We start from the raw sequence: 14,295 nt of genomic DNA on the forward strand, positions 1-14,295 counted from the left end.
TCCAGCTTTCAGTGTGCAGGTTACAGTGTCCTACAAATGACACCAGCTGAACTCCTGTACTCCTTAAAATCCATTTACTGAACTCTAGGAAAGAATCTTTACATGGTCCAATCCAGCATTTTGGCTAAAGCATTTAGGAGATGCTTCGGGGTTAAAAAATTCTATGTACTCCACTCTACCTGTGCAGCCAAAACAGGCCAGAGGCCTCTTGGTGAAAGCCCTGCATGTTTGGATAGTGAAAATTCTTCCCAGCTGAATGCTTTGTAAAAATACTCCTCCATAGACAGAAAATAGGAGCACAGCACAGAAGTTTCTGACAGCACAGAAGTTTCTGACCAATTTAATCAAGCAAAACTAATTCAACTTAAAATAGCTCCCATTAATTGCTAAGTGCCAACTGGTTTTTAATACATATTTTTTATATATACACACACTAAAAATTGCATATCCAGAGACCTAGAGATTCAAGCAGGAATTTTACCTAAACAGTAAGACTTTGATGTTTTTTTTGGTCCTCTCCACTTACTTCAGAACACTCCTTCCACCTTGCAAATCACATAAAGATGGGCCTGGTTTCTCAGTAAAGTCTCTGAAGGGGAACTTTCTGTCTCTTTCATTCTGTGTAAGATTTATCACACGCATAAAAGCAGACAGTGTCATGACATTTGCATTATGACCCCATCACAGTGGACTCCTGCCCAAAAAAACTTAAAAATACTTAAATCTTTGTGCTCAGAAACACCGAAAGAAGCAAATTTGTTTTCTTACCTCTAAATTGTAGAGCACTCTGAAGGTGGACATGCCTGGAGCAAAAGATCTGAAAAGACTTTCTAGTATTGAACTGGCACTGGGCTGATGTTGGTGTTTTGAAGACAAGGATGGGGATTTTGAGGACTGAGAACTGGATTCTGAAAGCAGTGTTTTCTAGGAGGAAAAAGCCACAAAAGAAATATTTTGAGATTCCTGTGTTTTGCTGTAATTGGGAATACATTTCTTATAACCCCTGTAATAACCCTCTCACCTCTGGCTGCTTGGAAATAAGTCAATAATGAACATTGACTTAACATGAACCTTATTTTGCAGTAGTTTCAAACGCTCTGTTATTATAATCTGACAGGGAATTTAAGAAACCTGATAGTAAAATCCTCTTGGTGTAGCTCACCATGATCAATTATTTAACCCATACCTTCCTTCCCAGGGAATCAAGCTGATCAAGAGCCTCCTGAATAGCTGGGTCAGTGGGAATCAGGAGCAGAAGTTTCCTCACTCGCAGTGTTATCCTGAAAAGAAATCAGAAGTTATTTGCACAAAATGGGCTCAGCCACACTAGCCTGGTGGATGCTTGCACACAGTGGAGTGAGTACTCAAACTGGGCACTGGGAGCAGTTCTTCAACATCTAGCAACCATTTAATTTGCTTACCTTGGCTCCTCCAGGTTGGCAAGCTGGTAAAGCATATCAAACACATTACACACGAGAGCCATGACTACTCCAGGGAGGGATTTCTCCTGAGAATTAAGCAGAAATACAAAGGTCTTTTCCTCCCTTCTCTGTTACAGGTAAATTTAACAGAGCTCTTCACTGAAGCAAATGGCCCAGATGCCAACCTGGCCCACAGAAGTCCCAGCTACTTTCTAGGCTGAGACAACATTTAAATTTTTACATTATTCCATTTCCCCTTTAACAGTCAATTTTTGAAGTCAGCTGTTATGACAAGTAAAATACAAAGCAGACCAGGAGTGATCTGAACATGCCAGTTGATGCTTCTTAGTTTATTTTCATAGTGCAGCTTTATTAGTAATGAAAATGCAGAATTCTCTACCCTCAAAAAATACATAAATTAAACCAGATGGGTCCTGTTTGTTTAAAAGACCCTGCAGAGATGAATAAACACCGAGCAGGCTACCACAGGTGAGAGAGTACAGATTATAAAGTCCAACCTGCATGCACAAGGCAGTTGTGTATTTAGATGATTCGTTTCAATTGCAGTTTGAAAGCAAAACCAGATTACTAAAGATTGGATGATCTTACTGGAGCTCCTACTCTCTCCCCCAACTATCCCTGCTTCAGGAAAAATCTGAGGGAAGGCTTCAGGTCATATTATGCTGTACCTGTTCCATTGCATACGAGGAACTAAATACACTGCTGCTGTTGCTGGAACTGGTTGAGGAATCTGCAGAGCTCCCTGATGGAGTCCCACTTCCCGATGTTTTTACTGTAAGGATTTGTTCATCAGAGAAGCCCAGCTGGTGGAGTAGCTTCTGATCTTTGTTTACTGTTAGCTGCAAGAAAATATTTATCCTTTAGTTCTGGAAGAGACTCAATTTCATAAAGAATAGGAATTCTTTGTAGTTAACATACCAGGCTGTCATTGGCAAATATCTGTATGTTATCCACAGGTGAATTCAACATCTTTGCTATCTTCCACCTGACACTTCCTGCAGTTTCATTGCTATGAGCCTGTGAAATTAAACAACACTGGTTCAGTAAGTCTGCTCGAGCAGTAAATGCCAAGAAAAATTAAAGTCTTCCAAAAAGTCTTCCTGCACAGGGTGGCAAAAGTATTGCCCATAAGAGTGACAGGGCAGGGCAGCAGAGAAATGCTCTAACACCAACAGGACGCAAAAACCTTATTTTTTCCACCCTGGAATGATGATCAAAATACATTTGGTCCACAGGCACTTCCATATTCATATTTTTAACATTTTCAAGAAGAGTTTTCAAGCTGACTGGAGTCTTTTTAACCATCTTACTCTATTTATAAAACCCACCAAGAGTGGCTACATAACCAACAGCCCATGGCACACACAAGCTGTGCACACCTACCTCTATGGTGAAGGTATCTTTGGTAGACTCATATGTAACATTAAGGGTTAAAAGATGTCCATGGAAAGAGGCACCATGAGGTAGAATAGTTCGGGGAACAGAGTAAAGGTCCTGCAGGAAGAGAAGGATGACAGTAAATACCACCCTTGAAAACGAAGACATTTCTGGGATGGTTGGTAACTAGGGTTGCATGTTAAAATAACTTTTACTGTTTTTAATAAGGTGAAAGTTGTGTTCTTAGCCTTGCCTAGAAGGAAATACACATCTTACCTCTATTGTTATCACGTAACGCTCTGCCAACAGCAGCAGTCTCTCAATTATTACAAGTTTAGTTGACCTAAAGATAAACATTGAGAACAAGAGTAACTTGTCTCGCACATTCATTTCCAACGCCCACGGGTAACTACCATGAATTGTCTGGTTTTGAAGGTACCTTCTTAAACTTGGAGTTAATTCAGCAAAAATGAACTAGGAAAACAGCCCAAGAGGCTTGTGTTGTACTGCTTGAGATGTTGCCAGCTTCAGAGGAAGCTCCATGTTTCTAAAGGTCCCTCCCCATGCTCCTGTATTTAAGTTACTCGTATTCAGGTATGACTAAGTAGGCTCGAGGTTAAAAACCCATCCTTTTCTCTCCTAATTTAAAAAGAACCAAAACCAAGCTCCATTGCCCCAGAAATACTATGTGATTAATATGCTGGTAATAAAAATAAACCTGTGGGTGTTTTTGCTTTGTTTTGGTTTTTTTTGGTTGGTTGGTTTTGGTTTTTGTGGGGTTGGAGGCAGGGTGGTTTTTTGGTTTTGATTAGTTGTTTTGGGGTTTTTTTGGTTTTGATTAGTTGTTTGGGGCTTTTTTGTTTTTTTTTTTTATTTTTACTTGGCTTTGGTTTACTTTGTTTCGTTGGGTTTTTTTTTTTTTATTTAAACAGAGGTTTTTCCAAATCTCTGGAACCCCTATTACATAGCAATTGGAATATTCAGTTGAGAAACCACCACAATATACAACTACCCATTACTGAGAATTTTAATTAGCACTCGAAATCTCGTGGAAAGCAGCTGGGAGCAAATTATTCCTTGATATTGATTCCTTGAGAGGCTGGCCTACCTGTAAGGAGACTGAACTGATGTTGCCACTGTAGGCATAGCAGTTGCTGTAAGCATTTTTGTAGCTCTTGTAACAGCGTGTGTTAGTGTTGGACCGCCGAGTGCAGAGCTGGCTGCCTGCAACAGAGCAGAGCAAGGGCTGCTTTACAGGGACAGTCAGGATGTCCTGGAAAGCTCAGAGGACAAAAAATATTCGTGGAAAGAATTTTTTTTAAAAAAATGGAATTAGCATAGACAATTATTCTAAGATACAGAGCCAAAGGGATGTAGGTACAAGAATAATTAAAATTTGCCCTTTACCTCTAATCGTGTGTAGCAATCAGCAATGAATTTCTTGTGCAGTGATACTGAATCCTGAAGACAAAATGTACAAATTAATTACAACTTAAACTAATATCATGGGAAATACTCATAAACTACCTAGAACCCAACAAATTAAACAGCTGAACATGCAGAGTATCAAGACTCTATGAATGTCAAAGCACATTTATGTACAAATATATGCCTACCTTTTTCAATCTAGGAGTTAGATTAATATAGCTGTAATTTATTATCAGTTGTATAGCTTCATTGGCAATTTCTTCATCTGGTGACTCCATTGCAATCTTCCAAATGAAATCCATTCCTATTAATTCCAGTTTTTCTACGCTCTACACAAGAAAGAACAACAGTAAAACATGACTGGATTTCTTACACAACAGTGAGTTGAACCACAGGGACAAAACTGTCTTACATCTTGTTGGAAAAGCACCTTTTGATTAAAACTTAAAAATTTTCTTTCCCATCCAACATGCTGCCAAACTTTGGCATAGTGTTAAATTAAACCAACTGCTGCACATCTGTGTATTTATACAAGAAAAAAATATTGTTTACTAGTGGAAAAACACATTCCAAAGAACAATTCCAAATCTCAGTCAAGCCAACTGAAAAATTAAAAAATTTAAAAGCATGGAGAAATTTAATCTAGAATGGAATTTGTTTCAAAAAAGTCAACATGGTAACTAACCACACAATTAATCATCACAAAACATGCTATGATCCTTGGCAAAAAATTCTGCATTTGAAGTAAGTTCTCTGTGATAAAGATCTAAAACGCCTATGGAAAACTACTTAACATATAACCATTAATTTAACAAAACCATTGAAGGATCAGAGTTAAAAATTATAGTAGGTTAGAATTTATGTGATAAGCCTAACTCCCATGCAAAGAAGAAAAGTAAAAAATAATTTAAAAACTACTTTCCCTGCTAGGGAGAAGGAAAAATTGCATACTAGAATTCATGATTACTTAAAAAAATAGCTCAGTCATTCCTCCTGCAAAGTTTTACAAACTACAAACCAGCTTCCAGCTACCAATTGCTGAATTTTAAATGTTGAAATTGACTCTCCAAGTTTTCGCTTCAGAATTTAACAGTGCTAATGCTACAAGGACAATCTGCACATTTATACAAACACGACCATGTCAAACAGCTGCTACACAATCCTCATTTCACCTCCTCCTGTCCCTAAGAGGCCACAGGGAGGACACAAGAACTTGCCAGAACACACTCACCAGCTGAGTTCCTTGCCTCTTCAGGCGATGGTCACACAGGTTCACATTTTCAAAGAAAGTCTTAAATAAACTAAAACCTGTAAGTGAAAAAAAAAGGTGCAGATTTTTTATTCAAGTCAGGTTTAGTTTCTATGCTTTTTTAAAAAAATGAAGACACCAAATACAGGGGACAAACTTTTCCTTCTACAGCTAATAAAAACCAAAATGATAGAAAAAGACTCCATTATTATATTGATTTATAGAACTGGTTAGATGTTTGATTTGAAGGCTTTGGAAGCAAATTTCTGCTATATATTTCAACCCCAAATCTGTTCACCAAAGCCACTTTCTTACCATTCATAGTAATTTCATATGATTCCAGTTTAAGAATTTTCTCTTTGAAGAGCTGTTGCTGTACATCACTCTCCAGATCATGCTGCCCTTTTGTAAACCACTCAAAGCACATCTGTGAATGAAAGGCAGATATATTTTTTACCCCACTGTCACATCAAATATTTTAGTTTTATACAGCAAACTATGTCAGACACCACAGTAACTCATCTTGTAGAGGTTTCATCTACAGCAAGAGGTTCAAAATCTCATCTCCTGGTAACCTCACATGTTATAGAGATTGCATTGCAGCTTTAGGGTACTTCATAGTCACTTTCCACACAAATAATGCTGAATGTCTCTTGTGACTGCACCAACCTCCACGTACCCCTTTTCAAACCAGCATCTCCAACTAATCTCCCAGCCAACATCCCTCTTCCAGTCAAATTTAATGTTAAAAGAGCATCCTGGCCATAAGTGAACCCCTCTGCTGCTCTAGCCTACACAAAGCATAAAATGCATGACAAGTTTGTGTTTGCTACTCATACTCCACATGTCTCAACAAACACACATGCTGCTCATGATCCATTAAAATTCCTTCTGCAACCACAGAAACCGACTTTTCAAGTTTTTCTTACCTCTCGATCCAACTCACAAACGTCTTGGCCAGTTACAAGGCATTCCCAGATCTCCCTGGCACGATTCCAGCCCAAATAAAGGGTGGCTTCTTGCAGAAAAAATGCCAAAAATTTTAGATGTGCCTCCAAATACTGAGAAAGAGGAAACAAAAACTCAAGCTTAAGACTCTTCTTTCTGAAACAAGAACTCTGAGCATTCATTTCTTTTTTTTTTGCAAATTTAGTTGTCAAACAGTACACTTTAAAAAGCCTGGAAACAAAAACTGTTTGTGAGATTTATTTTTATTTTAAACATACTTTGTGGCTACCTTTCTAAAAACAAACAAACAAACAAATCCCCTTGGATTTGCTCTTACTTTGCTGGTGGGGATATTATTTGACACTAAGTCAAAAGTAGCATGGAAAAAATGATTATCAAAGCACTAGCAACAAACTGCTATTTGCGTGTGTGGCTTCTATGTGCTAATTAGCAAATCTGTTTCAGGTATTAAGAGCTTCACAACACATTCAAGGGATTCACCTCTACCAGGAACTGAAGCTGGTGAAGAAGCTGGAACAGGCTTGGAGACAACAGATCCTAGGATGGGGAGATCTAGCTCTCCACCAGGTAAAGACTTGGCTAAGGAACTGTCATGTTTGCACAGCTTTCCTCTGTATAATAACAAGGCTACAACAAGCCTTCCTAGATAAATATTAGAGCTATTTATAAATAAAAAACTAGAGTAATTATTCACCAGTGAATTTCAAAAATGAAACAACAAGGTAAAGAAATTTGGTACCTCCCGGTAAGTATATCGGCCATCCACCAGCGTTGCTCCAACTAGCCCTCCTGGGCCTGCCACAGATGCAGCCAAACGGTGACAGGATATCAAGCTTCCTGTCACCAACTTCACTATTTCAAAGTTCTTCTTTAAATCTTGAATAATGCTCTTGGCAATAAAATAAAAAAAGAGAAAAGATGTTTTTAAAATAATAGATAAACAGGGATGTGCATACAGCAGTCTGCTCTTCTACAGACATGCATCAGAAGGAGTCATGTTCCCCCCTCAGTCAGCTGTTCCCCTTCCAAGCACCCAACCCCCCTGATGTTTGTGTTTTCAGTATGTGCTGAAAGACACGTTCTGCAGATTGCAAAGTCCCACACCTCCACACAGCCACTCTACAGCACACATGATTGCTGGTAGTTCAGTCTGTTTTCCAAGAGTCAATGTCAATTCAATTACAAAGCAGTTGGTCTAAACATTAGCCATTGTTCATTTCTTAACACAAACATGCTTGTTAATTATTCTACAAAAAGCTGAGAATAAAATAAATTAGTCCTGACACAGCAAACAGATTTATATGTACACACACACACACACTCACAAAGGGACAGCACAGCACCTCTACTCCAACAGTTTATGCTACACCGCTAAACTACTTTTAGAATTGTTTATTAGCTAATTTTTTTTTTTTTTTTTTAATTCAAACTTCCATGTTTGGCAGAGCTACACAGACACAACAAAGGCTTCAAAAATCTTGTCAGCATATAGCCTTACCTTGTCTTGTTTTTGGTAAGTTTGCTTAATAAATGAACGCGTGATTTCATGGAGCTGACGCAAGGCTGGCACCACCCACACAAACTGAGGATTATTGTGCTGGGACGACTGGTAGCAGGAAAGGTAAAAACAATTACACATGTGGTACATGCTCAACAATAGATTAACTTTCCTCTCAGACTCCTGGAAGCCTAATGATATCTGATAATGCTGCTGTTCCAAAACAACAGCTATCACCTCTGCTGGCTTCAGTTACTTGCTCCTGCTCCCTTTTTGAACACACTCAAAGTGCCCTTCTTCACTTTCTACAAGAAGTCCCTTGATACAAACATTTGCCATTTTGCTATCCCTATTATCAAGCCCAAAAGTACCAGCTCCTTGCTAGAGAACATGCAAATTAAGTAGCCAAAAAGAACTCAATTGCACCAGGGAGAGATGATAACCACCACCTTCCTCAATTATGGGAGATGAAGCAGGTCTAAAAGGGTAAAAAATGGCAAATCCAGTCAAATGATGTTACTTACTGCTAAAGCAAGAGCAACAGAAGAAAGAATCTCAACTACTACTGAGGCTTAAGAGACATGAAATTTCTGATTGGTGCTGCAAGCAGCCCCCGATAGGAAGCAAAGGATACTTAAGCTGCATTTTGAAAGAGATCCTACAAAGAATAACCCTCCTACCTCATTTTTAGAACTGCTCATCACTTTTCTGGGAGGCTTCATTTTCTGTAAAGTTTGACCACACAGACCAGTACTGAGGTTGCTTGTTCAGAGAAGTGATGTCTGGTTTAAATACTGACAACACCCAAATACCACCTACACACTCAGAGAGGCTGAAGGAACCTGCCCATAACAGACAGCTCCGCACTTGAAGACTCCCTCACAAATTTGAGAAAGCTGCCTTAACATTGCATTCCCTCCCAGTTTATGTCTTTGTTTCCCTAATGAAGGGAAATAAGAACACCATGTATTTTAGAAGTCTGCTGTATGCTTACCCCAATCCCTTCTAGATTACAATTACAGCTTTTGTTAGTGTTTCCCACTGCAGCACCTCTGTAAAAGCCCTTGCCAGAATATAATTAAAAGGAATGAGATTAGGAAAGCATAAGAGGAGATCCAAAAGATAAAAACTACAACTTTCACAGACATTGAGAACCCAAAATTTGAAATCCATATTCATGAACACACAGAGAAGTGTGATCAATATCAATAGCTGACATACTATGCCTCCTGAACATCTAAAATCCTCTACAGATGCTGCAACACAGACAAAACCTGATTTATCATGAAAGAAATGAACAAAAAAAGTAGAAGTCTTTTTCTTTATTTACAGCATACTTCAGGCTGAAAAAAAAAGAAGACAGGAGCATTCCTGCAGGCCTCAAGAAAAACTGCCTGCTATGTAACGGTGCAGGAGAGAATATATGCAGTCTTTTAAGCCATGCACATCTCTGCTGCTGCCAGGAAACAGTACAGGCAGCTTTGGGAATGGCTTCTTTATGCTACAGGAAAAGAGTTAAGTATTTTACTAAAATACAAAACGACTACGATTTAAATATCGATTTGCATTTTGAGACTTAACGGTCATGCCAGAACACATGCTTTACTCAAAAAAAAAAACTAATCTAGGCTTTCACATGAAAGGGACAGTTAAAATACTGACATACCTTTACAGTGGTTCCATTTGCAAATTCTAACCTTGGGCCCATCCTGGTAGTTTCCCATAAACTGATCACTCCTTGTGCTGAAAATTTGCTTAAAACAAAGGCAAGAGACTTACTATGAGTCTCATGATCAACAAAGTGGCTCACACAAAGCCTACCCCTCTCGTGGACTCCCCAAGGTAAGAACTTACAGATGGGACACACAATTTGTGCATCTTGCAAGAAAAGGGCAACATTGAGGCTAGATAAGATTTCATTTTGGAAAAGATAAAATAATGAACCAACCCTCTTAATATCCTCTATGCATTTGATGATGTAGCTCCTTTTGATTGCCTCTTTCACTGCATAAGCATCACTGAGGATTGTCAGGTGTTCCTCCAAGGCCTGCTGGATAAGACTACACGGTAACGTTGGAAGATGAGCCAGCTCCCAAAGTACCTCCAGAACCTGGAGGAAGAAGGGCAAGGATAGTCAGGACCTAGGGAGTACAGAGACTAGCAACTCTACATTTAATAAATCAAAAATCCAAAGGAAAACCATCCACTTGCCTTGCCAGTGGTTGTTTCCACTCGTGCTTCTCGGCCGATGCGTCCGATGAGGCTCAGCAGCTTCTGCCTCACTCGGTCACTCTCTGTCTCCCAGCTCTGGACAGCAAAGAAATAATGAATAAAGCACCTCTGTCAGGCTGTTACATCCCAAGTGTACACAAAAATATAATCCACTTTTGCTTTACTGCAGGAAAATCAAAACACAAACAAGTATGTTTCCACCACAGGTATTTCCTTATTTCTGTTGGTGGAAGTTACAGCACTAATTTGCTCAACTCTTTTTCAAATACTATTAGGGATTAAATATAATAATAAAATCTCACTTCAAGTTCCTTAGGACTGGCTACCTAATGTACTTAAAATCCAAGTCAGTTAGCAATACAGTACCAGATTAGACTTCTGGGTTAACATAAAAATGAGTAGCAAAAGTGTTATTTTTAATAGCAAATTTTACTTTTATATAGAAAATATAAATGTATTTAAGGCATTTGCCTTTCAGTAGGCTGGATGCACAAGTACATCTCATCACCTCTCTTCCTAAGGAATGTAAATTCATGTGAAAACTTACCTTTTGGATTAGAACAAATAAATGATTGAGCTGATCAGAGCTAAACTTCACAGCAGCTGCAGCAATAATGGTATGTATGTTCTCAATCACAGTGGAGGATTGTCCCGACTGAAAAGGAGGAGGAAAACACAAGAAGGTAGGTCTTTAACCCAAACAAGATAGGGAAAAACCTTCATGTAAGCATTACCTTACTATTCATACTAATGAGTGAGAATAGAAACTTTTGACATGTTAGAAACACAAGTTCAGAGTAAACTGTCTGTGCTCCTCATTTCCCTGGATGAGAAGTCTTTGGAAACAACTCTAAAGCAGGAAAGTACAAGTCTGCCATCACTACAGCAGCTTCAAGCTGCTGCAGTGGCAGCAATGCAAACATCACCTTTTCCATTGCTTGGTGAGGTTCACATGTGGGGTGTTGAATCTTTGGAACTCTCCCAGGCTTTACTCAAAAGTGAGCAATACAAAATCTCCTCCCACACGGATGGGAGCACCATGGTAACAACAGCCAGAGAGGGGGAGGAAGTATTGCTTTTTATTAAAGAATAAAAGCGAGGGAGCTAGAATCACATTTCAACTCTGCTAAGTGTTAAAAACTTGCTATTATGCCACACACACTGCAGAGCTGACAATGTTCAATGAGTTTAGTCTAAAATACCAACATTTGCACAGAGAAGAAAACCATTTCCTGCAGTGGAAGATTTGTTTCTGGCTAAAGTTTCCACATGTCATTTGCATAAACACTCAAACCACCTTCCCCACACAGTAATAAGCTGAATATCCTTAAAGTGAAGGCCAAAAGATGACTTGTCAGTCAATTTTATGGACATACAGGAAGGTAAATGGGAATCCCTACAGTTGGAGCCCACTCTCTTTAAAGTCACACTCTGACTTTAAATTCATACCTCCAGCCACAAACATTAATATCCTAGTTTGGTCTAGACAAACACTCCTGTCACCTGTTTCAAGCTGACAACCTCTTATGCCAAGTCAAATACTTTTGCAGTCCCTTAACACTGGTTGCTAAGAACTGAACTTCATCATAGGATTTAACAGATGTGATACAAGAAACTACCAGAACAATGGTAGTAAAGGAAGAAGGAGAGGAAGTCTTTGCATTAATTATACTGTTAAAATCTCAACACCTCCACATTGCAATAGAGATGTATAGATTACTTTAAAAAAGTCCCTTCATCAGAGTTGTTTGCTTTTGTAAGACAGTCTAAAAGCACCTGCCTAGTGTTGATTGCTTACCTGAATTCTCCAAATTTTAGTGAGCTCATCTAAGGATAATTTACTGCCCAGCAGCTCAATAATTCCCTTTATACGATCACAGTATTGTGCTTGGTCTATATTACCTGTGAAACAAAGAAAGGCAACTAAATCAATGTATTTCATTTAAACTGTAAATAAACAATATTAGATACACTAAATGAATTTAAAAGAACTAGTTTTTTTAAAAGAGAGAACAAAGCTGTCTTCATTTGGAAAGTCTGTAACAGTAAAGAAAGACAAGTCTAGCAGTACAAAGAAAAAGAACTTTTCCATGGCTTTTCCATTTTTATTTTGTTTTGCTTCATACATCTGATAGCACACCTACAGAATGTTACTACTTGGGGAGAAAAACACCTCTTTTCCCTCTTTTCTAGAGGCTAACAATATACAAACCGAGAGTAAAAAACCCCAGGTAGAGCAGAAGACATTTGCACAGATGTCAAGCAAAGGATTAGATGATAGTAACGGAATTTGCAGGATTTTACTTCATTTTGGAGACAACAAAAACCTTGAACTCTTTGGTTAATAGTGCTCATTAAAATGTACTGAAAGGAAGAGATGAGGTTTTTAAATTTAAGTCATTCAAAGCACGTGCCAAAAGGCTTTGTGAGAGTTCTTACCTTCCAGAGCAATGGACAGGACTGAATTCTCCACGAGCCAGTTCAGCAGTCGGTCTGTGTCTATGGCATTCTTCACTGACTTGGAGACAGTGCTGTCTTCTATTAATTTCGTTACCTAGAAATTGCAACATGTGAGATTTTAACAAAAAAATTCCTGCCTGCATCACACACACAACAAAATCTATTCAAAAAGGCTTATGATAAAGTGTGAATCCTGAAATATTCTGAGTACAGAAGGTGTTGGCGATTTTTCGGGTCAGTTGTTTTTGGTGGGGTGTTGGTTTTCTTGTTTGTTTTTCTGTTTTGTTTTTCAATAAGCTGTTTAAAGGCAAACTCCTAACCAGAAACACCATGTCATCAGTCTCTGATGCAGCAGAATCTCATTCTCAGTCTGACACAGAAAAGCTGGCCTGCACTGCCAGGTATTTTTCTACAGATATGCCAGAAGTAGGTTATCTCAGGCTTCTGCTTGTTACACTCAAATCAGTGTCCTATTTTTTATCCACTACTGAACTGATACAGGCTCCTCACTCTAGGGAGAAAGAGCACATTTCTGCTAAAATCTTCAAAAGCTGCACTTTTATAAATTCACCACGGATACACAGAATTTATGATTAAGAACCAAACAGCAGTGAGGTTTAACATCTCAATTTTCTCATAAATAAAGGAAAAAAGCAGAAAGGATGGACTCAAACATTACAACAACTATACAGTGGCAACTATAATAAAAAATACAATTACATAGTGCAATGACCTGATATGAGTGGACTAAGACATCAATATAGGTTTAAGTCCCATTTGGGTTTTTTTTCATTTCCTCTCAACAAAAGGAGAAAAAAGGGATATGCCACAGGATGCTCAGGATTATCCAGGAGTGAATAGTCAATGAATAGCATAGACCAGTGCTTATAAATCAATCTAAAATTGCACTTCTTAGATTCGTGCACTTCTCAAACTGTGTCTGATTGGGAGACCTTGCAGTGGCTACTAATTTTAACCACCCCTGTCATATTAACTTGGTTTGGTGTTAATTTTGAACTGAGCTTTTGCTAAGGCAACACAATTTGCAAGGAAATATTGCGCCATCTCTTTTTTTCCAGGCTGTGGTTTCAGTGGCTTATTAACAACCCATCCCATCCAAGCACAAGCTCTCGTGTGCACACAGAGACAGACAAAAAGCCAACCTACTTCTTTGAGGGAATTCATTTTTGCACTGAAGTGGGGGGATTTCAACATGCGCAGCAGAATGTCCAGCCGCAAGTCATCGACCGCCGTGACCAGGTCAGGTTGGAAGCGCATACACAGCAGTTTGATCCCAGACAAGAGCTCAGGGATACTCACCAGTCTCTGTTGGAAACAAAACAACAAGAAAGAGACAAATAGAGGCATTGGTATTTTTGCTATTCTGCTTCAGATGTCAGTGACTCACAAAGAGTAGGTTTAGTGACCAGACTGTTGAATCAAAACACAGCACCTGGTACATCTGAAAGTATTACTTGTACACTAGAAATTTTAAGGCAATAAAACCTTTGGTTAAAGCTGCAAGTTTGGTACAGTAAATTGCTCTCTTTTGGTTCAACAACCTGTGAATACCTTCCTGTTCAAAATTAACAACTTAAATCTAAGTTAAAAGCCAACACAATTTAATAGAACTGAAGGCC

The 14,295-nt window shown here is 38.7% G+C and overlaps 1 protein-coding gene across 2 annotated transcripts in view; it reads right to left on the bottom strand.

The window, feature by feature from the left end:
- USP24 (ubiquitin specific peptidase 24) overlaps window positions 1-14,295 on the bottom strand; it is a 61,667-nt gene that overhangs the window by 27,043 nt on the left and 20,329 nt on the right. Inside the window, exons 10-31 of one of the 2 annotated variants that reach the window (XM_048312677.1) lie at window positions 13,823-13,981; window positions 12,635-12,749; window positions 11,994-12,097; window positions 10,743-10,850; window positions 10,175-10,270; window positions 9,912-10,073; window positions 8,644-8,688; window positions 7,964-8,071; window positions 7,205-7,354; window positions 6,426-6,557; window positions 5,812-5,923; window positions 5,479-5,555; window positions 4,436-4,576; window positions 4,227-4,280; window positions 3,928-4,043; window positions 3,096-3,162; window positions 2,826-2,936; window positions 2,361-2,459; window positions 2,111-2,281; window positions 1,422-1,507; window positions 1,187-1,280; window positions 769-924 (exon numbers count right to left, since the gene is read on the bottom strand). In XM_048312677.1, coding sequence (XP_048168634.1) covers window positions 769-924; window positions 1,187-1,280; window positions 1,422-1,507; window positions 2,111-2,281; window positions 2,361-2,459; window positions 2,826-2,936; window positions 3,096-3,162; window positions 3,928-4,043; window positions 4,227-4,280; window positions 4,436-4,576; window positions 5,479-5,555; window positions 5,812-5,923; window positions 6,426-6,557; window positions 7,205-7,354; window positions 7,964-8,071; window positions 8,644-8,688; window positions 9,912-10,073; window positions 10,175-10,270; window positions 10,743-10,850; window positions 11,994-12,097; window positions 12,635-12,749; window positions 13,823-13,981 — 2,463 coding nt within the window. The remainder of the gene's footprint in view (window positions 1-768; window positions 925-1,186; window positions 1,281-1,421; window positions 1,508-2,110; window positions 2,282-2,360; window positions 2,460-2,825; window positions 2,937-3,095; window positions 3,163-3,927; window positions 4,044-4,226; window positions 4,281-4,435; window positions 4,577-5,478; window positions 5,556-5,811; window positions 5,924-6,425; window positions 6,558-7,204; window positions 7,355-7,963; window positions 8,072-8,643; window positions 8,689-9,911; window positions 10,074-10,174; window positions 10,271-10,742; window positions 10,851-11,993; window positions 12,098-12,634; window positions 12,750-13,822; window positions 13,982-14,295) is intronic. The other variant, XM_048312678.1, reaches the window with a different exon arrangement.

This window comes from Corvus hawaiiensis, chromosome 9 (assembly GCF_020740725.1).
Source record: "Corvus hawaiiensis isolate bCorHaw1 chromosome 9, bCorHaw1.pri.cur, whole genome shotgun sequence".
Taxonomy (NCBI): Eukaryota; Metazoa; Chordata; class Aves; order Passeriformes; family Corvidae; genus Corvus; species Corvus hawaiiensis.